General features: G+C 38.1%; 2 protein-coding genes across 2 annotated transcripts in view; one reads left to right on the forward strand and one right to left on the reverse strand.

The window, feature by feature from the left end:
* The window catches only part of LOC134304073 (lysyl oxidase homolog 4-like), a 75,937-nt gene extending 50,895 nt beyond the window's left edge, over positions 1–25,042 (reverse strand). The window contains exons 1-4 of the mRNA XM_062989620.1: positions 24,848–25,042; positions 16,723–16,796; positions 12,862–12,917; positions 354–456 (exon numbers count right to left, since the gene is read on the reverse strand). The gene's annotated coding sequence lies outside the window, so the exon portion shown is untranslated. The remainder of the gene's footprint in view (positions 1–353; positions 457–12,861; positions 12,918–16,722; positions 16,797–24,847) is intronic.
* Positions 3,380–11,444, forward strand: ca7 (carbonic anhydrase VII). Its single transcript, XM_062989623.1, has 7 exons — positions 3,380–3,464; positions 4,956–5,153; positions 9,022–9,140; positions 9,221–9,316; positions 9,838–9,900; positions 10,796–10,951; positions 11,322–11,444. The coding sequence occupies exons 1-7, from the start codon at positions 3,428–3,430 to the stop codon at positions 11,442–11,444; spliced, it is 792 nt and encodes a 263-aa protein (XP_062845693.1). The 5' UTR covers positions 3,380–3,427.
* Positions 25,043–26,081: the final 1,039 nt, after the last annotated feature.

Raw genomic sequence — 26,081 nt, forward strand, 5'->3', positions numbered from 1 at the left:
GACTACAACACCTAGATGCAGCAGATGGAGCTGTAGTGCAGGACTTAGAATCCAGATAGACAAGGCATCTGATGTACAGTGTGGTAGTTATGAGAAAATGAATCCATTTTTAGATTCGGTGTAATTCTTCAGCATTAATTAAGCAACACTAAGACATAATTTAAGCTGTGTTGGTTAAAAATGACATATTTTAAATGGCTAAAGCTAAGGTATAATAAAGTTATAATACAAAAGCAAAAATGCATCTAAATGGCTAACAATGATACGAATTAATGACAAAAAAGCATTTGGGTGGCGCAGCAATATAAACATGTTAACACACCAAAGCTGACATCTCAAACTCGCAAATTTACCGTCAGGTCGGCCGCCTTCACGGATGATTGGCTTGTAGGGATTGATGAGAGGGGTTCCTCATAACTGCTGCAGTAACGACCTCTGCTGGCAAATCGATGGTGCCTGCACAGAGATGGAGAAATCAATCGAGTAATTGGATACGACTAGATTGGGAATAAATTTAACTGTGTTTTAATCACATCAAATCGATTTTTAACCAAAGAAGAGAAGCATGCTCACAAAAATTTATGTCAACAGTAATTTTATGTTCAGGTGGATGTCTGGTTTAGGGAAGTGACTGTCATACAAAACAGAAAAAATAGAGATAACCATAAAATATGTAAGCCAACCACTCGAGTAAGATTTACACCCTGAGAAACTCGACCCCTACACAAGTACTGACAGCAGAAGTATAACCATTAAACTGAAATACACAGAGGTATTGTAAGATCATACGTGGCGACAATGCTATTAGAAAATCTGTTTTATTAGGACGAGAATTATGATCACAGGAGATTTAGACCTGCTAACCTTTAGGCAATAAATACTGCAGGTCAGATCATTGCAATACAATCTGGTGTCTGTAATTCACAGTAAAATCAACACGAAGGTCTCACATATTTGGATTATTTTGTACACATTAATGCCACCTTTAAGATCTTAGTGGTGTTAATAGATTATTTAACTTCATTTATGTACATTTACTGACAAACAACCGTATCAGGCTTTCTTGTTAAAGCTTTATGAGATTGGACGTGGAATAAATTATTCATGTTGCAATTAAAATATTAATACATGCATACATATTTATACAATTTATTTTCCACTTACTAGCTGAGTCTTATAGCGCGGCACAGAGCCACAGCTGGTAGAACGGCTGCTGCATAGCAACAAAAAACCCTGTGGCCTCGCAGGTTTTCTCTGGGTACTTCCATTTTATTCCAATCCCCCAAATAATGCAGAATGATGATTGGCTGCTCTGAATGACCCTTATATGACTAAGTGAGTGAAACTTGTGTGACTGTGATTAACTGGTGCCCAGTCCAGGCTGAAGTCCTGCTTTGTAATGATTGTTTCAGGTGATAGTGGACCCACCGCAACAATGAACAGGCTAAATCAGTTAGTGAAAATGAATGTGTAGTTGTGTGTTTCTTATTTAGTCTCTGTGGTCTAAGTTAGGGTGAGAGTAAGTATGGTTCGATTCTCAAGTCAGTGTCTATGAGGAGTTTCTAACATAGTTTTTCGTAGCTGTATTCCAATCAGAATAATAACATTTGCAAAAATCATTACAATCCCAAGACTGTCATGACATACACTATCCAGGCAAAAGTATTTGGGCACCCCTCCCAGTAACTGAGCTCAGGTGTTTCAGCCACACCCACTGCTAAAAGGGGAGCAACATCATTCAGCTTTCAACTTTGCTTGTTCCAGCATGACTGTTCCACAGTGACATGGTTTGAAAAGTTTGGTGAGAAGGATCTCCAGTGGTATTGCACAGAGCCCTGACTCAACCCCACTAAACATCTTTGGGATGAACTGGAATGATCCAGGCCTATACATGTCCAGCATTAGTGCCTGACCTCACAACTCATCTTTTTATGGAACGGGCCTGAATTATTTTACCACACACACCTCAAAATCTTATGGGAACCTTTCCAATAAAAGAGACTCTGTAATATTAATATACATGGGATTGGAATAGGATGTCCAACAAGCTCATGGTCAGGTGCCCACATACGTTTGACCGTAGTGTGTTCAGTTTTTCTCCTACAGGACAATAACACGAATGAAGCAGAATTAAATTTGAAATTGAGTTGGGACGTTACAGAAGGTAACACAATGTTAAAGAAGAAAAATGAAAGAATTCAAGGAAATACATTTCATTTAATTATTTCATACTTATGTTTATTATTAATAGGTTTTTGGGGAGTACGCTTGTTCCCGGACAGTAATAGGATTATTAATTGGGTTTATTATTATTTAATGGGTTTATCAGAGGTACATCTGCTCCTGGACATAATTTTCATTTAAGTTTTTACCACCGCTTTATCCTGGTCAGGGTCCAGTTAGACAAGAATCACTGGGTGCAGTAACACACCACAGACAGGATGCCAATCCATAATAATAATAATAATAATAATAAAATAATAATAATTTTTGTGGATTGTAAGCTTGTTCCTGTACATTTTTATTTTTATTATTTTTTAATGGGTTATAATGAGTAACAATAATAAATAATAATAATAAATCAGGAGTAAGCCAGTCAACACACCTTTTATTCAAGTGAGCCAACCAGGATCAGTAGGATCATGATGATACCACGCCCTGCATTACACCTTTCAGTGATTTCTTTATTACTAAATGCACTTTGGAGTGGCATGGCAAGACGAAAAAACCTGCACTGTTGCCAGATTGAATCAAAACCCCCACTATTCATTGATTGTACAGTATAATGTTATTGACGTGACTACGACTCAAACATATTGTTTGACTTCATTTTAAATAACTACATTTTAAATATTGTTAGATTAAAAAGTATCAGTTCCGGTATATAAAAATAATGCTCATGCAAAAATTACATTTAGCCAGGCTAAATCAGACCAAACTGAAACCAAGTACAAAATGATGGATTTTTTATTAGGAGGGGGAATTATGTTACATGGGCTATACACGTTATACATGCACAGATTCTAAATCAGAACAAATGTGAATTCAAATTATATAGTAACAAAAAGAATAATACGTTTTCAAAACTGCCATGTCATACAGTTAACTTACTGTACTTTTGTATGTTAATTTCACACCTAAATTGGATATTAAATATGAAATTTATAGTAGATTCTCTGTTGTAAAAAAAAAAAATTTTTATTTGTATATGTGCACACATTAGTGATAGGAAAAATGAATGATTATTGTCAATAGACAGGTGAATTTCTAGAATGCAAGATTATTTCTAAATCTGGCAACCCTCCTCACATCTGCCCCTAGTTATTGAGTGAAACTTCGTGCAGACTGCTCGTTCATTCACAGCTACAGAAGAGAGAACAGGTCTGTTTCTTAGCTCTCAGCACTTTAACAAGACTACGGACTCACAATGACCGGCCACAAGTGGGGTTATGGTGAAGAGGATGGTAAGCAGGGTGAACTTTCTTAGAATGTGTTTATTTGTGTAGAATGTGTGCTTTATGAAGGGGCAGTTCATGATTGAAACATTTGTCATTAAATCATAAATGACTGTGTGTGTGCAGATGTATAAGATTAATTGGGGTTTTTACTTGTTATGGCCATCAATGTGTTATACATGTGATGCACACATGGATGAGTTTTCAAATGCAGCGATGATCTATGCTGGTCTGATGGTGGATAACTTAATGCAGGTTATCAGGTTAAATGAATCACATTATTAGATTTGCCAGAGTGTCCACTCCAGCATGTTAGAATATAAACTCTATCCAATATTTATAATGCAGAAATGACTATTGGCTCCTTCACTTATTCACATCCAGTAAGTGTTTCATCCTGGTCAGAAATACACTCTGGACACAGTGCCAATACACAGCCAGACATCATTTACTACAATTCTGATGGGGCGCTCAGGTTGCGAAGCAGTCTATTACGACCTGGATTCGAATCCCATCAGTGTTACCTGCTGGTTGTCTATACATACATGATTGGCTTTGTGTAAGGATTGGGTTTCATCATCTAGCTGAGTAAATAACCATAGAACCCCCTCCCTCAGTTTCTATGGTTCTTTAATCAGCTAGATAATGATAACTCATTTGTAAAAGAATTGACTTAATATGGTCTTTGCACACATTTATTTATTTATGTTTTACCACCAGTTTAATCCCATCAGTATCAATATATTTTAGATCTTTTGTTCTTTGGATTTTTGGGCTTTAAGCCTGATTGTCTATAATTAGCTTTTTCATTCTAAAAATACGTTTTAGATTAGAAATTAGTGGTGGTGGGGTAAAATGTGTTTTAAATAAGTGTTACTGGCTGCCACAGTAACTGACCTTACATTTGTGTGTCTATATATTAATTAATATATTTGTGAATCTCTTAGCACACACACACAAATATGAACACACACACTCACACCTACAAAGTGTGAATCTGTCTGTTCATCTCTATGTTCATCATTAGAGACAGAGAAATGTCTAATGGCTTTAAGGAGGCTGATCATTTTTCTCTAAGTTTTTGCATGTATACAAAAACATTTATTGAAAATGACTTAATGGTTGAGACCATGAAGTAGCAGCTTGGCGATCCTGAGACTTAGTAGAGTACCTTATCCACTAAGACACTACTGTTCCTTATTGTTCTTTTTTTTAGTGGGCATCAGGAAGCATGATGATCAGACTAATTCTACAGATATGATGAATTAATTAAATCAAAATGCAGTTTCAATAATAATGAGAAAAAATACTACAACTGTTTATCCCAGGGTTATTAACCTGTGCCCCATGGGCCTGTGACAAATGGTAGTGTGGCTAGTAGGCTAGTTTTTGTCTATATATTACTGTGTGTAAGCAACCTGCTGTGTATTGATACATTTAAGAACCACTGATCAATTGTAAATCAATGTAAACACTAAGCTGCCTAAAATGTGTCTGCAGGTCCATCCACCTGGGACAGAGCCTACCCCATTGCTCAAGGTGCACGCCAGTCACCCATTAACATTGTTCCTGAAGAGGCAGTTTTTGACAGCCGGCTCCCTCCTATCTTCCTCAGCTATGATAACTGCACCTCACTCAGCATATCCAACAACGGACATTCTGTAGTGGTGGAGTTTGAGGACGGGGACGACAGATCAGGTTGGTGTTTGCAAATGAATTTGTTCTGAGTTTTTTTTTTTTACAATATTTAAATAAATAAAAATAATTATTTTAAATCCTGTATCTATACAGTATATCAGTGCTGTGAAACGTAAATCAATATTTATGACACTCACCAGATGCTTCTACCCAAAGCAACAAACAATTTTGACTGAATATGATGCAAGCATTTGAGGGTTAAGGACGTTATTCAGTGACAACTTGGCAGAAGTGGGGCTTGAACCAACAACCCTTCGATCAATAGTCTGATACCTTAACTGCTGAGCTACCACGGCTGTAATTGCATATTTTACACTGAGTGACATAGTATTCTATTATGCTAGCCCATCATCGCTGACATCTGAGTTTAAAATTCAGTGCTATTGGCCAGCCGGGCAACTACACAGACATGATTGGCTATGTCTGGGAACTTTGTGCTGGATTGGTGCCCAACCTCTGGTATAAAATGGTTGATGAAAATTAAATGAAATATTACGCAAATGGAAACTTGAAACCTTGAATAAATAAAACACTTGATTTATTTAGAGGTCTGTTATCCAACACTCATATTACCCTTGTGAAAAATGAACTGCCTCCTCACTGGAATAAATGATTACACCACCTTTAGCTGCAGTACATCTGCCACTAAACACAATGTATTTTACGTTGCTGTGTAAGAATTTCATCCTCACTCTTTTTTCAGAACTGCTTCAACTCAGACACACTGCTTAGTTTTTAAGCATAAGCTTCTTATTTCAGGTCGTAATACAGAATCTCTGTTGAATTTGGGTCAGAACTAGGTAAACCCCTGACCTCTAAGTGATCGTTTTAGCTAGAACAACATCCATTCTTCTCACAACGCTTTGAAGTATGTCTGTGGGAATTTGTCCCCATATATTATTATTATTGTGGCATAATAATTTGTTAAAAACTTTTATATGTCTGCTTGATTTTGATAATGAGTGAAATGTATAACTACAGGTCTGAAATCAAGAGTGGCTGTGTTTAATTAACTAAACTGGCTTACCAAAAAAATTTGGTCAGACGGTTAATTAGTAAAATGACCTTTATATGTATGGTTATATGTATGTTAAAAATAACTTCATTTCTTAAGTAAATTAAGTGCAGATTGTCCAAAAAGTTGCCGCTGCAGTTGCTGTACCAAGAGCTTATAGTTTTATTACTTGACACAGCACAAAAATAGCTTTTCTTATTTCTATTTTTTAACATATGATGGCGCTTAGGTGGCACAGTGGTTGCCCATTACTGCTGGTAGCCAGAGTTTGAATCCTCAGCGATGCTACATACAGACATGATTGGCTATGACTGAGGTTGCTAAGGCCCTGCGAAGAACTGGTGTCCTGTCTTGGGTGTATTATTGGAATCTTTCATTACAAAACTTGGCATTTACTACATGAAGAAATTAGCACAAGGGATCCAAGCTGAGAAGGCACAGAGTACATGTAACACAGTAGACTGTATACAGTACAATCGCTCATAGACTTGCCATTGTTTCCGCGGTATATTAAATACATCAGAAGTGTTTGTGGTAAAAGCACAGATGCTGTATATGTCAGAGATGGAAAGTAGGTTGAAATGCTAGAGCAGTCCTTTAAACAATGAAGTGTCAGTAAAGGTACAGGTCAGGATCATATTCTGTTTCTTTATAGTATAATAACTCTAATGGTTGGATTTCACTGTGCTCTGAGAATACAGGTGTTTTTTAATAGCTTCATCGCTCAGTCGCACCCTCAGTGAAATATCACTCTGATCCAAATAACCCCTTAATTTATTTAGCTTATTTACCATTTCTTTTCTTCTCAGCAACTGATTTCCATTCTGTTTAAGCACCAGACTGTCTGGCTTTGGGCTTCATTTAATAGTCTGTCTTTACAGGAAGTGTGTGAATCAGAAACGCTACAATGCAATTGCATGACCCTGATTTTAGCTGACATAGCTATTTTTTCCTCCGGCCCTGTCTGACCAGTGTAATTATTGCACTCAGTTTTGTGCGTGTGTCAGAAATGAAAGCACACTTATAATTCTGCCTGCTGCAAATAGCAATAAGGCAAGCGCACAGACAGACAGGTTTTACTGGAGCATTTTTATTGGTTTTTACATCGTCGTGTATTGCTTAAAAGTAATAATGTAATTGTTAAATTAGGTGCGAAGCAGGAATACCCTGGACAGGTTGCTAATTTATCGCAGGGCTTCGGCTAAGATTCGAACACAGATCTCATTGGTTGTGGGCTAGAGTAATAGACCGCTGCGCCACCTGAGCGCCTCGTTACTGTACTGCATTTTCAGATATTTTTCAGGCTATTATGAAAGATGACTTTGCCCTCAGGTATTAAAAAGTGTCATGTGTACTGCCAGATATCAAGTTTCTATTAGCTCATTTTAACATTTATTTTGGTTGAAGAAAAACCCCTGACAGACTTTAAGAACCAATGCTTTACATCAACAGACTTTATAGACTTTAAATAAATAAGCAGATATAAATTACACATTGATGTTATGTTGTATAATTTAGCCAGTGTCACGATGGGGTGAAGTGGGAACACAGCAAAATTTTCATACGTCACAACTAGACTAGATTTTTTTTTTACAAAATGTAAAAAAGCTTGTTCCCATTTATAAGTAAGCGTACTGAATTGTTTGGCACTCCCAGAGGAAACCCATGGGGAGAACATGCAATTTCCACACAGAAAGCACCCAGACCCAGCACACAGCTTCACCTGGAAATCAAACCCAAGATCATCTTGCTGTGCCATCGATTATATCTCTGACACACATGTGTTCAGTCTTACACTGTATAACCTGTATATGACCAAAAGTATGTGGACACTTAACCTTGTTAAGCTTGTTGGACATCCCATTTCAAAATCATGGACATTGATATAGATCACTCACACAGAGTTGTTTGTGATAAAGCACACATGTACAGTATATGTAGGAGATGGAAAGTTAAAATGCTAGAGCAGTCCTTAAAACTGCTCTAGCATTGTTAGTGAAGTCATAGGTCAGGATCATATTCTGTTTCTTTGTAGTGTAATTACTGTAATGGTTCAATTTCATGTGCTCTGAGGGTACAGGTGTATTTTAATAGCCTAATCACTCAGTCACACCGTTAGTGCAATATCACTCTGATCCAAATAACCCCCGATTGTATTTCATTTATAAATACACTGAGATCAGGGCTTTGTGCAGTTTCTTCCCACCAAACTCATGAAAACCAAGTCTTTATGGGCTTTTATGGGAAATAGGGGCACGGTCATGCTCATTTATTATTTACACTTTATTCTGGTCAGGGTCGTGGTGGGTTGTGTTTAATCAAGGAACACTAGGCACACTGGACTGAGCAACAATCCATAACAGGGGATTTCAGGGGTGTTGGGCTAGAGTAAAGAGTGTCGAGGGGTGTCCACACACTTTTGGTCACATTGTGTATTAAAAAAAAATTCATAATATAGCAGAGCTCATGTGTGTTATTGTTGTGCAGCACAAAACTGTTATCTGCCTACATGTAGCACCTTCTTGTCTTATAGAGTCATGTCAGTTCACACACAGGCTGTACATAACACACGGAATCTGATTTGCATGTTCGCCTAATATCTGTGTGATTATTCTGTGGGTACTCCTGGGTTTTCAGTCACATGATCAAAACATGGCAGTAGGTTGACTGACTGCTCTAAATTGCCCTTAGATTTGAATAAGTAGATAAATGCAATAAGTGATGCCCTGTGATGGACTGATGTCCTGTTTCGGCCTTGTGCTTAGTGCCACACCCACCACAACTCAGTTCAGGATAAAGCAGTTATGCAGGGAGAAAAGAATGAATGACCAAGTGAATCTTCTTTGATGACAGTGATAAACGGAGGCCCACTTGAGAACGCCTACCGACTCAAACAGTTTCACTTCCACTGGGGAGGAAAAGGCTGCGGCGGCTCTGAACACACCGTCCGAGGCAAAACCTACGCTTCCGAGGTAAGATCACAGAGAGCAAACCAAACAAGTCTGTTTTTAATATATTTTGTTGATCTAAGTCTCTTTCCTTTGTCCTCCAGCTACATCTTGTGCACTGGAATGCAGTTCGCTATCAAACGTTTGGTGAAGCTGCTGTAGCTCCTGATGGTTTGGCTGTGCTTGGCATCTTTTTGGAGGTCAGAGTATCACAAACTACTTTTTAAACATACCAGTGTGTAAAATACAGCTTTAATATACTGTAGACAGCAGGAATTCTTTCCTGGTTGTTAGCCATAGAAAGCTTAATCGAAGTTTTGCTACTAGTTCTTATGTATGTGAGCATTAGGGGCTTAAAGGACAGGATTTCCTAATCAGGAATAAACAAAACCTTAGGGAATCATGTGGCATTAGAGGGGGGTCATATAGAACTGTGATGAAAATATCAATGTCATAAATCTCATCGTAAATCTGGAAACACACAAAGTTAAATTACTAAATTCTTTCCTGCGAGAGGTAAATGCCGATCTATCCAGGATAAAGCGGTAGATGAAAATAAAATGAAATAAAAAATAAACCTTCCTTACTTTTTAGTCTTGAAAATGGAAGAAAACACCAGACATGTTTTGGCTGATGGACTATTAGGGACCACTGTATAAAACAAACCCCCATTATAAATAAATGATACTAATCAAACAGGTGGTGTTGTGGTTATTTACAGATGGGAGATGGACACAGAGATCTACATGCCATAACAGATGCCTTATATATGGTGAAGTACAAGGTTTGTACCTCTGTTACTGGCCCTCCTACTAAATTATCTTCTGCTGGTGCCAGATCTTTTAGTGCTGCTGCCCCCAAACTCTGGAATTCACCACCTCAACACCTTGGAGCGAACACAAGTCTTTCTTCCTTCAAATTAAAACTTAAGTTTACTTAGTGCTTCTTCACTTAAAGCATAACTCTGTCAATTCTACTGCTATTAAATGTTATTGAATTATTATTGCTATTTGATGCTATTTTTCTGTGCTCTTTATTTATTTATTATATATCTGCTTGTAAAGCAACCTTGAGTCTTTGAAAAGCACTAAAAATATTAGTATTATTATTATTATTTGTGAGTTAAATGTAAATTACTTTGCCCCAAACTTAAAAAAACACAGCTTTTGTTTCTGATGGTTAAAAAATAATTGAAAGTCATTAAACTTACTTAAAATCATTAATTCAGTGGTGTGCTAATGGTTTAGCAGTTTGTAAGTGATTGACTACTATTGATAGTTGACTACAGCTGCCGACTGCAGCCTTTGAGCCCATCAGAAAAGTTTCTCCTTTTTTTTGTCCATGTGATTAGCATCTAACTTCACTCATTTCCTTTGTCAGCCTCTAAACCGTTAGGGATGCTTGGATGAATTGATTTTAGCACCTCTGTAAATGCTATAAAGATAAACTTTGAATCAGGATGACTTATGTTAAATAAATCAGTGATTATATGATCATCCAAATATACAATATCAAACCATTATCCACCAATACTTGGTTGTCTTTTTAAATCATAAATATTAATTCATAATATTATACATTAAAACAGTTCTAAATTATTAAACTCATTAGCTGAATCTTTGTAAAGATGTACAGACTTGAGCCTTGATGTGCATTTCTTTGATGTGTTTTTTTTTAAGGGAAGCGTTGCTAATTTTAAAGGTTTCAACCCAAAGTGTCTCCTGCCCTCTGATTTAAACTTCTGGACCTACCCTGGCTCACTGACCACTCCTCCACTGTTTGAAAGCGTCATGTGGATTGTTCTGGCACAACCTATTCAAGTCTCTGACAAACAGGTGGGTAACTTTTTAGTACTGACCTGCAGATCTGTGTGTTTATATATTTGCATTCAGCCACAGCACTTCCTGATGAGGAACAGGATTCTCTGTGGTCGGAGGCCACAATTGTGGGCTTTATTATTTGCTTAAGTTATTTAGGTTAGGAATGGAAATGACTATGAGGTAAATTAATGAGTACATTTATTTCTATTTTACTTCTCTCAGATTTATTTTATTTTGTATTTATATTTTATAACAGTTTAACCTACATGAGTGCTTACGCAGATGTTATGTAGCTCTATAAGCATTAGATTGAAAAGACACTATTTCTTCTACATTTGATTAGGTTTTAGCCACTTTACTTTACACTGTTGTTCTTTCACTACAGATGGGGAAGTTCAGGATGTTGCTGTTTAGTGCTGAAGAGGAGGAACTGAAGAAACGCATGGAAAACAATTTCCGACCTCCACAACCGCTGAGAGGCAGAACCGTCCGCACCTCCTTTAAGTAGCACTTATTTTACCCCAATAATAACAATTTCATTTCTTACACCAACACTGTTAAACACTGTTAGTTTTAACCTAAGAGTTATGTTAAACCCAAATCTGCAACATTTAAGTTTTTGCAAAATGCAACCAGGTGGTATTCTAATCCATCCCACTGATGTTTTCTTTCCTAGTCACAAGGAAGTAGACATATGTGTGTTTGTGTGCTATACCTTCATGATTCTCCTGTTCGGAGTTTCTAAAAGCTTTATATCCCTCTAATCCATCGAAATTAGTCTTGTGCAAGATGGATTACCCTGAGGTGCATGACATGACGCCCACAGGAACCACAAGACCTGGGACAAGCCTACAGATTTTCAGATCATTTGGATACAAACCTACCCTTGGCAAGCCACTCTTATGTCTTTACCGCTTTATTTTCCTGAGTTTTCAAATGACAGAGACGGGGTTACTGAGACATGCATTCAATTTGCAAGTTATTTTGTCCATGGAAGTAAAAAAAACATTGCTGTGGAACAATCCAGTAATTACATATTACATAATCTGACATGACATTTTTACTTCGGGATACTGCTGTTTCGTTTCTAGTTGTTTGCTGTTGCTCATTTACAGAACAAAAAAAGAAGTATAATGTATAAAGTATAATACAATTTACAACTACTTTACAACTTCATTCACACTGCAAGTGTTATTGCAAATTCATTTTAATTTCATTTTTTAAACACCACTTTATCCTGGTCAGGGTCATAGTGTGTCTGGCCTCCCCAGAATCATTAAGCGCAATGCAGTAACACAACGTGGACAGAACATCAATCATTAGCGCAGGGCCTCGGCCATCCCCGCTCAGCCATAGCCAATCATATCTGTTTGTAGATACCCGACAGGGGGTCCGAACCCTAGATCCCACCAGTAGTGGGCTAGCCGAATTGTATTGCTGCGCCACCCGAGCACCCGCATGCAAATAAATAAATAAATATTTGTGATTTTTGCTGTTTATACTGTCATGAAAAGAAAAATCTGTCTCTTATAAAGAACTAAATAAAGGGATTTGAGTTACTTATTTACAGTGTGAACAAAACCTAGCCTTTAAGCATGCTGTGGGTTATTTTAAAAGCTCTTTTCAATCCTATTTAAAATCTGAACGATTCACATCATATTACTGAGGTCAAATGTACATTTTATTAGTGGTGCTAAACAGTTCTTTTATTTAAAACACTGTTTTTGACACTGTGGCATTTTGTAACCTGATCTGTATCCACTTTATATGCAGTGTATGTGGGATCACAATATACAGTCATTGAAGCCAATAAAAAAATTATAATGCAATTCTGTGGTTAGTAATGATAGCAGTTCACATGTCAATGTATCAACTTTTCCGTTTTGACATCTGAGCAATAAAGTGAAAAAAATTCAGTTACTCACATCTTCCTGATGGTTTTAAGGTTTCCGTCTGGGATCAGGAATGAAAGAGACCGTCCCTGAAAACAAATTAATAATTATAAGAATAAATTACTAAATGATTATATACAGCTACTGCACATGTACACATACATTTATTAACTACCCCTAGACTTCCATTATGTGTACGTTTGGAATTTTCTCAAATGCACGTTATTGAAATGTGATCAGCAGCTCTTGACTGGCCTTGGTTCCAGAGATTTCTCTCATATTTATTTGTTCTATAGAAATGACGCCAGGGAGAAAATTCTTAAACATGTTGTGGTGTTGAACTAAACAAGGCAGCTAGTACATAAATCATAACCTTGTAACATTAACTCTTTGGTAAAATTGTCAGAGGCAAACATATGACACTGTATATTTATTACATTTTAGAAGGGAATAAACTACAGTTCATATAATGTATGTAAAATCGGTCATCAAATCACTTTTACTCTGCTTGTCTACTGTCACTGTTATTTATCTATTTTGTTTTAGATAATTTTATTGTTTTGTTTGTCATTTACTAACATTTTAACTGTTTTTTTTTATTTAGACTTACCTCTTAAACTGAGACTGGGCTGAGATTTTTACTCTGTGCTGTATAAAATACAGCCCAGATATTCAACACAACAGGTTTTAAATCTACAGCTATATGTAGGAAATGCACTGGAACACATTTTTAGTTCATTAAATGATTGTGCATGTAATGAACTGATATTTTCTGTTGTAGATAGGTTGTGTGTAAAGGTTGTAATATTTAATTTATCCACCTGCAGTAGCTTCCAGAAAATACAGCTGACTAAGTGCTGATAAAGCATAACTGATTCCTGGGGGATCATTAGACAGCTTTGTATAAGACTTTATTTATGTAGATGATTTACAGCAGATCTTTTTTTTAATATAATGCTTAGATATTATTAGAGATTTCCTGTTTACCCTTATATAGCTTAAGCGCTGACTACTAAATAAAATGAAGAAATGTATAAATGTGAAAATATTTTCATTAATCATGTTGATTAAAATAAAAATATATAAAACATGTCCCTTCTTGTTCTTATATTATTTGTGTAAAATACATGCATTTTTGTGCATTACTGCAACAATAACAATGGTGTATGTCACGGTCAAACATACATTAAATGTTGTTATGATAGTAGTTACTCATAGTAAACGTGTTGAATGCAGCAAGAATGGGCAGCATAAATACCTGAATGACTTTGATAAAGGTTGAAACGTTAGGGCCAAACAACTGGGTTAAAGTATCTGCAAGGGCCCACTGAGAATATCTGAGAATGTCCTGGACCATCAACAGATTGTTGGCGTCAGCACTTGTTAGTGCCACAGGACATTAAGGTTATGGAGTCTGTTATGGACCAACAGAGGAGTGGCAGATTATTTCAATATTTTATTATTTTAATGAGGTATAAGTTACACACAGTGCATCAAACTCTTCTGTGTATGGGACTGTGTAGTCACAGGCCAGTTTAATAGCAATGTTAAGTGGACATTCATATAAACATGCGGAGAACATGCCAAACCTATCAGACACATTATTAATAAGGACGTGGACCGAACATAGTGGAGTTGTGCGGCACCTACAATACCTGCTGCACAGTTATATAGCTTCAGCAATATTACCCAGAAAAGTGTGCACATCTTTATACTGGTTTTTGCTGCCACCTTGTGGTAAAGTATGGACACAACATTACTCTAGATATAATTTTATATAATATTATTTATTTATGGTTGTACAGGGGTTGGACAAAATAACTGAAACACCTGTCATTTTAGTGTGGTAGGTTTCATGGCTAAATTGGACCAGTCTGGTGGCCAATCTTCATTAATTGCACATTGCACCAGTAAGAGCAGAGTGTGAAGGTTCAATTAGCAGGGTAAGAGCACAGTTTTGCTCAAAATATTGCAATGCACACAACATTATGGGTGACATACCAGAGTTCAAAAGAGGACAAATTGTTGGTGCACGTCTTGCTGGCGCATCTGTGACCAAGACAGCAAGTCTTTGTGATGTATCAAGAGCCACGGTATCCAGGGTAATGTCAGCATACCACCAAGAAGGACAAACCACATCCAACAGGATTAACTGTGGACGCAAGAGGAAGCTGTCTGAAAGGGATGTTCGGGTGCTAACCCGGATTGTATCCAAAAAACATAAAACCACAGCTGCCCAAATCATGGCAGAATTAAATGTGCACCTCGACTCTCCTGTTTCCACCAGAACTGTCCGTCGGGAGCTCCACAGGGTCGATATACACGGCCGGGCTGCTATAGCCAAACCTTTGGTCACTCGTGCCAATGCCAAACGTCGGTTTCAATGGTGCAAGGAGCGCAAATCTTGGGCTGTGGACAATGTGAAACATGTATTGTTCTCTGATGAGTCCACCTTTACTGTTTTCCCCACATCCGGGAGAGTTACGGTGTGGAGAAGCCCCAAAGAAGCGTACCACCCAGACTGTTGCATGCCCAGAGTGAAGCATGGGGGTGGATCAGTGATGGTTTGGGCTGCCATATCATGGCATTCCCTTGGCCCAATACTTGTGCTAGATGGGCGCGTCACTGCCAAGGACTACCGAACCATTCTGGAGGACCATGTGCATCCAATGGCGGTGCCGTGTATCAGGATGACAATGCACCAATACACACAGCAAGACTGGTGAAAGATTGGTTTGATGAACATGAAAGTGAAGTTGAACATCTCCCATGGCCTGCACAGTCACCAGATCTAAATATTATTGAGCCACTTTGGGGTGTTTTGGAGAAGCGAGTCAGGAAACGTTTTCCTCCACCAGCATCACGTAGTGACCTGGCCACTATCCTGCAAGAAGAATGGCTTAAAATCCCTCTGACCACTGTGCAGGACTTGTATATGTCATTTCCAAGACGAATTGACGCTGTATTGGCCACAAAAGGAGGCCCTACACCATACTAATAAAATTATTGTGGTCTAAAACCAGGTGTTTCAGTTATTTTGTCCAACCCCTGTAGTTGTTATTGCTGCTGGTAAAATGACGAGAGCAACAATAATAAAGGCTAAATGTTGTCAAATTTCTAAATGTTAAAAATATGTTATAATTAGCAAATAACTAGTACAGTACAATAATTGTGTTTATTTTAAATAAATGAACTCACTAAAGTAAAAGTACTAGCTCGAACAGTTTATTTAAAATGCTATTTGATTCTAATGTTACATAATGTGTAGTTCTGCTACTGGCTTGATATACAAGTTTATTAAAATTGTACATTTTGTCCTGAGGACCTGGGTTCGATTCTAGCTCCGATTACTGTCTGTAAAGTGTTTGATATGTTTACACCATGCAAACACGTTCCCAAAACAGACCAGTAGGTGAATGGGTTAATTAAAATTGCCCTTTAGTGTGACTGGGTGCATCACAGGTTATCACAAACACGCACAACATTTCCATGTAAACTATAGAGTCAAAACTATACACACTTTACTCGTCGTTCAAGGGCTTCTTGAATACAGAAGGTGAAATTGCTGCTATAATCCCTACAGCAATAAAAGTGACGTCAGTTTAACACAAATCATTATAATCATAAATCACAAATATTAATTTGCACAAGCATTTTAAGACTAATTGCTGGGGTTTTGTTTGTCCACAGTGGCAACAGATTCAGAAAATCATTAACCTGGACAGACTGGGATTGATATCTTAGTGCTTGGAGCTGTTGGACAGTGCACCCTGATTTAGGGTGTGTTTTTTGTGCCCAGTGTTGGAACCACTGCAACTCACTAGAACCTATTTATGTTAAATATATTTAATTTATTAGTTCAGATTAGATCAGAATGAAAAAATCAACACTCACCTATTTCCTTACACACATCAGTTCCATTCATCTTGTGAATGTTTTTGGAGGTAACCAGTGCACCCCGAGGAAACCTACATGGACACAAACAGAAAGAGCATTACAAACTATTTACTGACAAGAAACAAATTTCTTTTGTTATATGCAAAAAATGTCCACAAGATGGCAGTAAAAGACAATAAATCTAAAAATCCACCAAAGGCAAAACAGAGCTGGTGATTTTTTATAAAGGTCGTGATTAAAAAAAATCGAGGAACAACCCAAAAAAATTTATTGGCAATATAAAGTATTATTTATTTTTAACACATTTTATTTTACTAAGTTTAACCCCTAAACATAAATCTGTATTTCATAAAATGTAAATATTCATAAAGCAATGCATTTAAAGTCTATAATTAAAACAATATTTTTTTCCAACACCACATATTTTTTTAAACAATAATTGTATAGAAATCTCACAGCCTGTTTAGTACATTACAGATTCCTAATCTGACCAGCCTGTGCTAGATTAAAGCCATAAAATCCTGCACATCTGGATTGTCAAGGTCATGCACTGATGCTGATGTATCAGCATTTGGCGCTTCATCCAATCAGATGAGGTCATGCAGCTGAAATATCTCAGGAGAAAACTGATCTGAATTTCATCCGTCTCCTGTTTGTCACCTGAACGCTTTGATTCACAGCTATTTTCTGTTAGAGGCATCATTAATAATGAATGAGCTGAGGCGTAGGGATATATTTGACTTATCTGTAGGAATAGAGCTCTCAGAATAGCAGTGGCGACATGGGTTAGGGGCACTGAGATACCTGAGCAAGCAGAAAACATATGAACAAAATCAATGTGGCGTGTAACGTAAACTGCACTTGAGTTTCTGCTCTGGTATAAATAGCTGCCATCTGATATTTTTGGCATGGGGGGTATCGGCAAGATCTACTGATGCTGCATTTGATGAAACCTCGGGGAAATGACTGGCTCATTTTCATCCAGCCTATTGCACTTTAATATCTCCCCTGAGTTACTGACACATGACAAAAGGTAAAAGGACTAATTATGATGAATAATGTCTCGTTAGTCTTCTAGTTATGATGCGCCAATTAATAAAAGCACAACATATAAAGCACTAAGTGACAGTCATTCACACAGTGATTTATAGGATAATTGATGGGATATATTTAGCCTATGGATAAATATATAGGGAGTTCCCTCCACAGGCCAATTGCAACTACATTTCAGTCCGGGTCGTAAGGTTAGGATGATAGCGTTCTAACAATAATTCATTTATTAGGATTTTACCGTCATGTTCCACACACTTTGGTTACATTCATGACAGGACAGATAATTAATGGTTACACAAGATTCATCAGTTCACAAGTTCAATATCAATAACCAGGAGTACCAACTAGCAAGGAGTTTACTGGTAACTGGTTTAATATGGCAGTATCCTCATGGCCCTAGTATAAAAATAACCCAACAACCCTGACCTACTATTCAACCTTATCTTTAACAAGTACACAGAATCCCTGTTCAGTTAAGTGAGCACACCTCTAAATATGTGGACTTCTAATATATATATATACAGTATGTATGGCTGTATTGGGCAGGAAGTGAGGACCAGGTCACATCCACAACACATACAAGCACACACACACACACACATCTACTATACACTTACACACACTTCAACACAACACATACCACTCTCTCTGCCTCATTTTACTGATGCTTGTCACCATGGTTACAAACAAACACCGTGACTCTACTCGTATCTCCTCTCTTAGTGTGAACATGTGATATGTCACTGTCACAACTTAAAAATAATAAAAGAAAATAACACATCCCATGCCCAGAATATTTCTCGCCTTATTTATCCCTCCTTCCGTTACTGCAGGCTTCCTTTGTACTGCTATAATGTAGGTTTTTAAGCGTTCTCCTGATCTGATGTTAGTGTGAGACTGGAGTTTGAATCACCCATCATAACTTTAAACTCAAAACTAAATGAAACGGTCTAATCAGGTCAATAGGAAGGAGTACAGCTGAAGAAGTTCATTTAAACAGCACATTTTTACCATTAATTCAAGCAAACAATTTTGAGTCTTCTTGTTGCTACCAGTCTGGCCAGAGTTTGTTCGCATTGGCACTGTAACAGCGTCTCCTGCTTTGTGGCTGAGGCACCAGAGCGAGTAGTGGAGGAACACATAGGGCATAGCATAATTCTCCATATGCAATATGAATCTAAGTGAAAAGTGGATAATTGGAAATGACTAAAACTGATATAAAAGGGGCAAAAAAACCTTGATAAGTGAATATATGCAGTAAAGAAAATGACAATATATTTTTCTCTCTCTTTGACTGTATATTGTTGGGACTTTCCACAATTCCCTGTGTGTCCAAACTTATTGGATGACCCAGTATTTAATTTTCCTGCGGGAAGCGCTGACCCAAACACATCCTGTAAAACCACAGACATGCCTCTTTAATAATCCTGTTCCAGTTAAATGCTTTTCTCTATTACCACAGCACATATTCATACCAGTTGGGTGATGCTGACAGTGTGGGATTACATTAAGGGAAAATGAGACTGGTAACGAATGTGGCATGGCTGAAAACTGCTGGCACACTCACCCTGTCCTTACTGCTGCTGATTCACTGATTTATTAAAGTGTGAATTGATTCACCATCTTCATGGCAACCTTGCAAAACATAGTGGGTGACACATGATGACATTAAGGCCAACTGCTGGCTGCACAATACACAAATCTTGCACTCGGTGGGTGATTACTGGCATTGAGGAGTCCTGTGACCTTGTGTTATATATTAGATGGGAAGTGATTTGGCCCGAGTCTTTCGTCATACACTTTTATTTGTGGTGTCAGGCAGAGAAGGTTCTGGATCACACAGTATAAACACTTGAGTCTCTTATGATGCAGGCTGTGACACATCAGGTTTTTCTCACAAGACCTGTAGACTGTGTTTTAAAGAAGCGCATGTCTCTGCTTATATGTTTTGTTTAAGTGCTATTTTTTTTAATTATAGAATCACTTTACTTAAGATGTGGGTAGAGTGAGGGTTCTTCTAGTTAATGAAACCTAGGACTTACAAAAATACACTAAAACAATATACAATTGCTTTCATTATTTCTGTATCAGTTTTTACCAACAATAAGTTCAATTTTGTCTCCGGGTATTAAGACCAAATTATTTAAAATTCGTTTTAGCAGTAACAATATACCTAAGTTCTCCAGCTTAGAAATGATCATTTCACTGTTTACAGATCCTGAGGAAATGTTAAGAGAGTACCAGTAAAGCACAAGCAGTAAAAGTTTCCAGGAAGCCTTCAGCAGGAGTGGACAAATTTAGTACTATTTCCAGCTGGACTGTCTTGAGTTCAGAGACTGCCCTGGCCTTGTGTGTTTCACACTACACACAACGGCTATCTCCCGAAAGTCTATCACACACAGAGCGCAGGGGTCAGTCATGCACCAGTCACAAGTTTCCATCAGCAGAGCAGTCGGGTTAAAAAATAGCCCTCAGTGCCTGTTATAAACTAAAGTGCTGCTATAAACAGGGGGTGCATTGAGCAGAGTCACTGAGGTGACCCTATCTTTAGCTTTATTTATGTCCTGGTGTTGACAGCGGTACTCGCAGGCTTTCCACTCGCCATGCTGCAGGTCACGAGCACCACACAACTGGGTGACAGAAAATCACCACACGGGGGAAACGAGCCCAAAGCTCATAAGCTACTGAAATACAGTAGTGTTCTGAGAAAGCCTGTGCACTTGAATAAAAAAAGACCAAGATATAAAGGAAATCTGCTTAATCTGATTACTAAAATACAATTCCTCAAAATATAATCTAGAAAATGCGATTATAAGACTGGACTAAAATAGGACTAAGGGCAGATTTCTGTAAAACAGCAGCAACTCAGTTCTCAGTAGAACTTTAAAAGGGTTGTATGTTGATTACTTTAGTGTGGGATGTGATACTATGATAAAAAAAACGTATTAAATTATTAAGATAAGTTGGTGGTTTTAAATCTCTGTGTAGCTTTTAAAAAACACAAAAGCAAACATGGCTGGAGCTGGATTCCTTGTCACTTGTGAGTAAGTGTGGCCTTTGCTGACCAGACGAGGTACCTGCACGGGGAGAAGGGGGGTGGCTGATCACAGATGTGCGTGTCTCTACGCACGCAATACTGCGCTCTGTAAGACCACGCTCCTGGCAGATTAAAAAGATCATCTGTGCACATGTTGGAGGGGACGCAACTGAATTAAATACAAAAAGGTGGTGGTGGGGGGTGGGGTCACATTTCCACTCACCATCTCATAAAAACAAGTGCACCATAAAACCAAGTTTTCAGTGCATGGGTTTGATAAGATACTCTGCTTATTCTGGTCGTGTATTCAGCAGATGGACTGTCGTGACAGTGCAGTACCTCTCAATCCAGGACGAGCTAAATCAAGAAAGACAAGGGCACAGTGACATCACTGGCCATGTGAGTCACAGACAGACTTAGGATCTCCAGTTCACCTCAACTGCATGTCTTGGGACTGTGGGAGGAACCCGGAACTCTCCGAGAAAACCCACACAGACACGGGGGGAACATGCAGAAAGGACCTGGATGGCTCTACCTGGGAATTGAGACCACAACCTTCTTGCTGTGAGGTGCTACCCACCGAGCCACCTTGCCGCACAAGACACAATTTAGACTAGCCTATTTTACTCTAAAAATGTAATTTTGGGGTGAGTTAGACATGACAGACATTTTCTCTATGGCTAAACTAAAGGTTAACGTGAAATCAGAGCCCAGCATCACAAATGCTCAGTGATTCATTAGAATAAAGAGTGTCACAGTAATTAAATGTTACAAGAAAATGTATTAAATTTACTGGGTTTTTTTTTTGTAATCTCACATATTATACAGATGTGGACAGACATTACATTAATATTCTGGAAGAGTTCTTTAAAAGATTTAAAAAGATTTCTATAAACCTCCCACATATTACTACAGCCCGAATCATGATGACAACACATACACACACCTACTGTACGGTGAACTATACATCAGTAGACTGCTGACCCACAGAACAGCAGATATATTGTGTTTAGCCCACACACAGACTGATGGAATCGTGATTCTCTGTGATCATGTCATACAAAACGAGGACTCAGGTGGTGGGTGGTATGAGTGGGTGGCTGAGAGATGGGTACTCAAAGCCGACAGGGCAGGAATCACCCTTTTTACTGTTATGTGTGGACACACTGGTGATAGTTGGCTGTTGTACAGTGTACAAATGGCAGACTGGAGAACGTAAGATAAAAGAAAATCGAATACTTTACTTTGAGTAAACCCACAAGTCCCACTTACACACTACCTGCTGCACCACTAAGCCAGCCTAATCCAAATTTCAAAACAGAACATAATATTTTATTGATTTACTTTCACTAACCACCACAGAAACTATCCTATTCAGGGTCACTGGGCAAAAGGTATGAAACACCCCAGTCCATTACAGGGCACACACACACACACATTCTCACACACACTCATACTTATAGGGACTTTAGTATCTCCAGTTAACCCGACTACATGCCTTTACACTGTAGGAGGAAACCAAAGCTCTCGAATGAAGCCTGTATGGACAGAAAGAACATGCAAACAGGACCCGGATTGCTCCCCCTAGGACCCAGGACCTTCGTACTGTGAGGAGACAGTGCTACCCACTGAGCCACCGTGCTGTACAAAGGGAACTTTGGGTGCAAAATGGGTTTTAGTATAAACCAATAATAATAAAATAGTAGAATATTAGTAGTAATAGTAATTATACACACACACATCGTCAACTGTACATTTCATGTTTATCAGCCACTTTATCCTGGTCAGGGTTGCTGCAGGTTCTGTTTCACCGGGAAACATTGGGCGCAAGGCAGGGATACCCTTTGACCATCCCCTCCCTCTGACATAATTAAATCACGTCTGTGAAGAAACCCGGCTGGTCGGTAGGTGGTGGGTTAGTGCAACAGACTGCTGCGCCTCATCAACTGCACATCCAAACAAAATAAATTAATCTGAGGCTATTTAAAGATCATAAAACAACCCATCACTTCATGCCGTGGGTTGCCTTGTCAGGGTGGTCAGATCCAATCCAGACACATTGTGTCACAGTAAAAGTTGCACTCATTCAAAGACTGCAGTAACATATTTGACATATGTGTCTTCAACTACGTATATTTGTGCCTTACTAGCTTATTGAGACTTTGGGTATAAAGAGAAAAAAACACCTAAACATGATGTGTTAAAATATCACTTTAAATCAAAGAACATTAGGAATCAATATATTGACAACCAGATTAAGTTAAACAGCACCACTCTTCCATTTATTCCACATTTATTATGCAAAATGTGGTAATTACCCAATAATAAGTATAGTTCATCATAATTCTGCAGTCATGAATAGAATATGTAGGACATTTTAAAAAAGGAACTGCATTTTCATTCAGGTTGCCATTTTAATGAAAGTGTTATTCATGCTGCTTGAGGACAAAGGCTGGTCTGTCAGCAGGAGCTTACGTATATCACCAGTGCTGGAGAGATGAATCATCCACCATTGGTATTGAGGTAGCACATCACCAAAGATAACTCCATTGACAATATGGAGTAATTTTATCTGATTGATTGCGATAGCTCCTTCGTCACTGTAGCCGTCATACGCTAATAAGTGACAAAAGTGCCCATCCGGTCTCAACTCATACAAGTGCTTGCCCTCTTAAAATGCATTAGAATTGATCGCCTTCAGCACAGCCTATTCTTTCCTAGACACTGATTATGTACTGTGGGTGATTCACCCCATGACCATATTGGAAGCAACATTTATACTAAAAAAAAAGAAGAAAAAAAGCAGGCACTATTCAGCCAGCATGGCACACACATCGACATGTTTTAAAGCAAATGTTCACCATTTTGTTCCCCATATTAATCATGGAATGCCAGTCAGTCCAAGATCATTTACAGCCATTTACAAACAAAGCAGGCAAAAAACACTGCTCAAAACCTGTTTTACTTAATAAAACGAGTTACTATTACGTAATGGAGTATAGTGTTACACAAGGCCATAGACATATGATTGCGGCCTTGGTGTTATATTATTTATTTCCTACGTTTCTGCCCTTGCTGTGGCATTAAACTAGTACAGCGAATGCTCACATTTCACTTGTACTGATAAAGACAACCAACTTTTTGGTACATTTACATTTTTGGTATTTATTTGATGCTTTTACACAAAGCGACTTACAATTGTTAAAGAATTACAAACCATCCAATTAAGGGTTAAGGACCTTGCTCAAGGGCCCAAAAGTGGAAGCCTAGAAGTGGTGGGGCTTGAACATATAGAATTCCAGTTACTAATCCAGTACCTTTACTGCTCTCCCCTAAATGAGCAAAACTCCACTGGTAATTTTCTTTTTATTACAGAAAAGATTTGCTATTAGCTTTATCAATCCATCAAAACATCTAAAAATAGAGTCACATGTTCATACAGCTTGAAAGCCCCTTCCAGACGTAATCACGGTCATCATTCCCATTATCGTCGTCATCATCCTCCTCCACCTACTGCCAGTGTATGTGCTGTATACGCACTCACATGTACAATACCTCCTCAGACCCATTCTCTGACTGACAGACAAAGCAAATGTCAACTTTTCTTATTTTCAAAATAGAACAGACAGAAGAAATACATTTACTTTTACTGAATGTACTTGAACAGGTTGGAATGAACCTCTCTTCTTTTCGAGGACAGTGGTTGCTTAGCAAATAATGCAAGCAATGAGCCTTAGGTGAGTCTTCACAGCTAAGATGCATTAACAGCCACCGCTAAGCCACTCACACACCCGTACATCTGACGTGTAAACCAACAGCACAGGAGGTTCAGTCCCAAATTGAATTGAGGTGAAATGAGAGGAAAATAAAACATATTGTCCGGTAATGTGCATGTACAGAAGGTTTCAGATTTTCTTCAAATGTAGTAATTAACTTTGGGCAAGCAAGACTAGAATTTAACACCATTCAGGATGATGCAAGATGATTAAAAAGTCTTTGGTTTGCAGCATATTAATGGATGGTTATACTCACATCAGGATATTCACTGTGTTTCTTTAAAAGCTGAGATGGTAGGTGATTTGGACAGAAGGGGTTGGGGATCCTGAAGAAGAAATTATATATATAAAACAGGTTGTAATGATAAATCAAGGTGAGTAAAGAAAAAAAAAACACTTACATTTTTTATGGGTGAGAAAAATCACCTGATTCGCATCACAATGGGTCCAATTCCCCCAAAATCATTGAACTCAATTCAGTAAAACACACTGGACAGGATACCAATCCATTGAGGGGCCTCCCAGAAACATCGGGCCACAGGGAAGGAACACACATCTGAGAGCAAATTACTTTATGATAAATCACGACAGGGTCTCTTTGCTTTATTATATATTTAGTAAAATATACATGCTAAAAACATGCTATTTTGTTTGTTTAGAAACAATGAGAATGGATGTGTTTTAGCCTTTCTCCAGTAAATTTCATGTAGACACGTTTAGATTTTTGAAACATGCTGAAATAACTGCCCATGATTGTAGCGCGTTGTTACAGCGATGGTAAAAACCTCAGGAGTACTGTTCTAACGTCACGATTTCCAGTAGATCTGTTCAACCATATGAACACCACATGAATGTCATGACACGAGAAAAGACGTGTGTACGCATTGCTTCCTGGGAACGCATTCACAACCTAACAGCTGAGACTGGAGAGATGTGGAGGCTCATAGCAACGGTTGCTAGGGAAAAGAATTGCTAGCAAGGTGAAAAATTCATTCAGCATCACAATTCCTTGATATGAATGAATACAGAAAAAGCTCAAGTGCACTACGTCAATAAACAGAACGGTAAAATAACCCTGAAATCTGAAATGAAATGAACTTAAACTCTATAAATGGGCGCTTGATTGTGCTGTAAATGAACCTGCCTTGTATCAAATATGTTTATTCTATTCTGGTGATAATGTAGCAGGATTATTACTGGCAGTGCTCAGACGAGTGGGTAAATTTAGACACGTCCTTCGTAATAGTGCAGAGGGCAAAGGGATGGAAACACTCATCATTCCTGAGCTTGGCTCCTCACCAGAGTTTAAGCTCTCCAGCAGCGTACCTTATGACTGGACTGTTTACCTTTTTAAAATATATTAATAAAATAAAAAGCTTTTGACACATTAGCAACAACTATAGCAAGCCTTCTTATCCAACATCAATGCCTGATTTCATAAAAGGGTACAAATTCACACAGACACCCTCCAAAACCATAGGCTGAAATAA

The sequence above is a fragment of the Trichomycterus rosablanca genome, chromosome 27 (genome assembly GCF_030014385.1).
Source record: "Trichomycterus rosablanca isolate fTriRos1 chromosome 27, fTriRos1.hap1, whole genome shotgun sequence".
Taxonomy (NCBI): domain Eukaryota; kingdom Metazoa; phylum Chordata; class Actinopteri; order Siluriformes; family Trichomycteridae; genus Trichomycterus; species Trichomycterus rosablanca.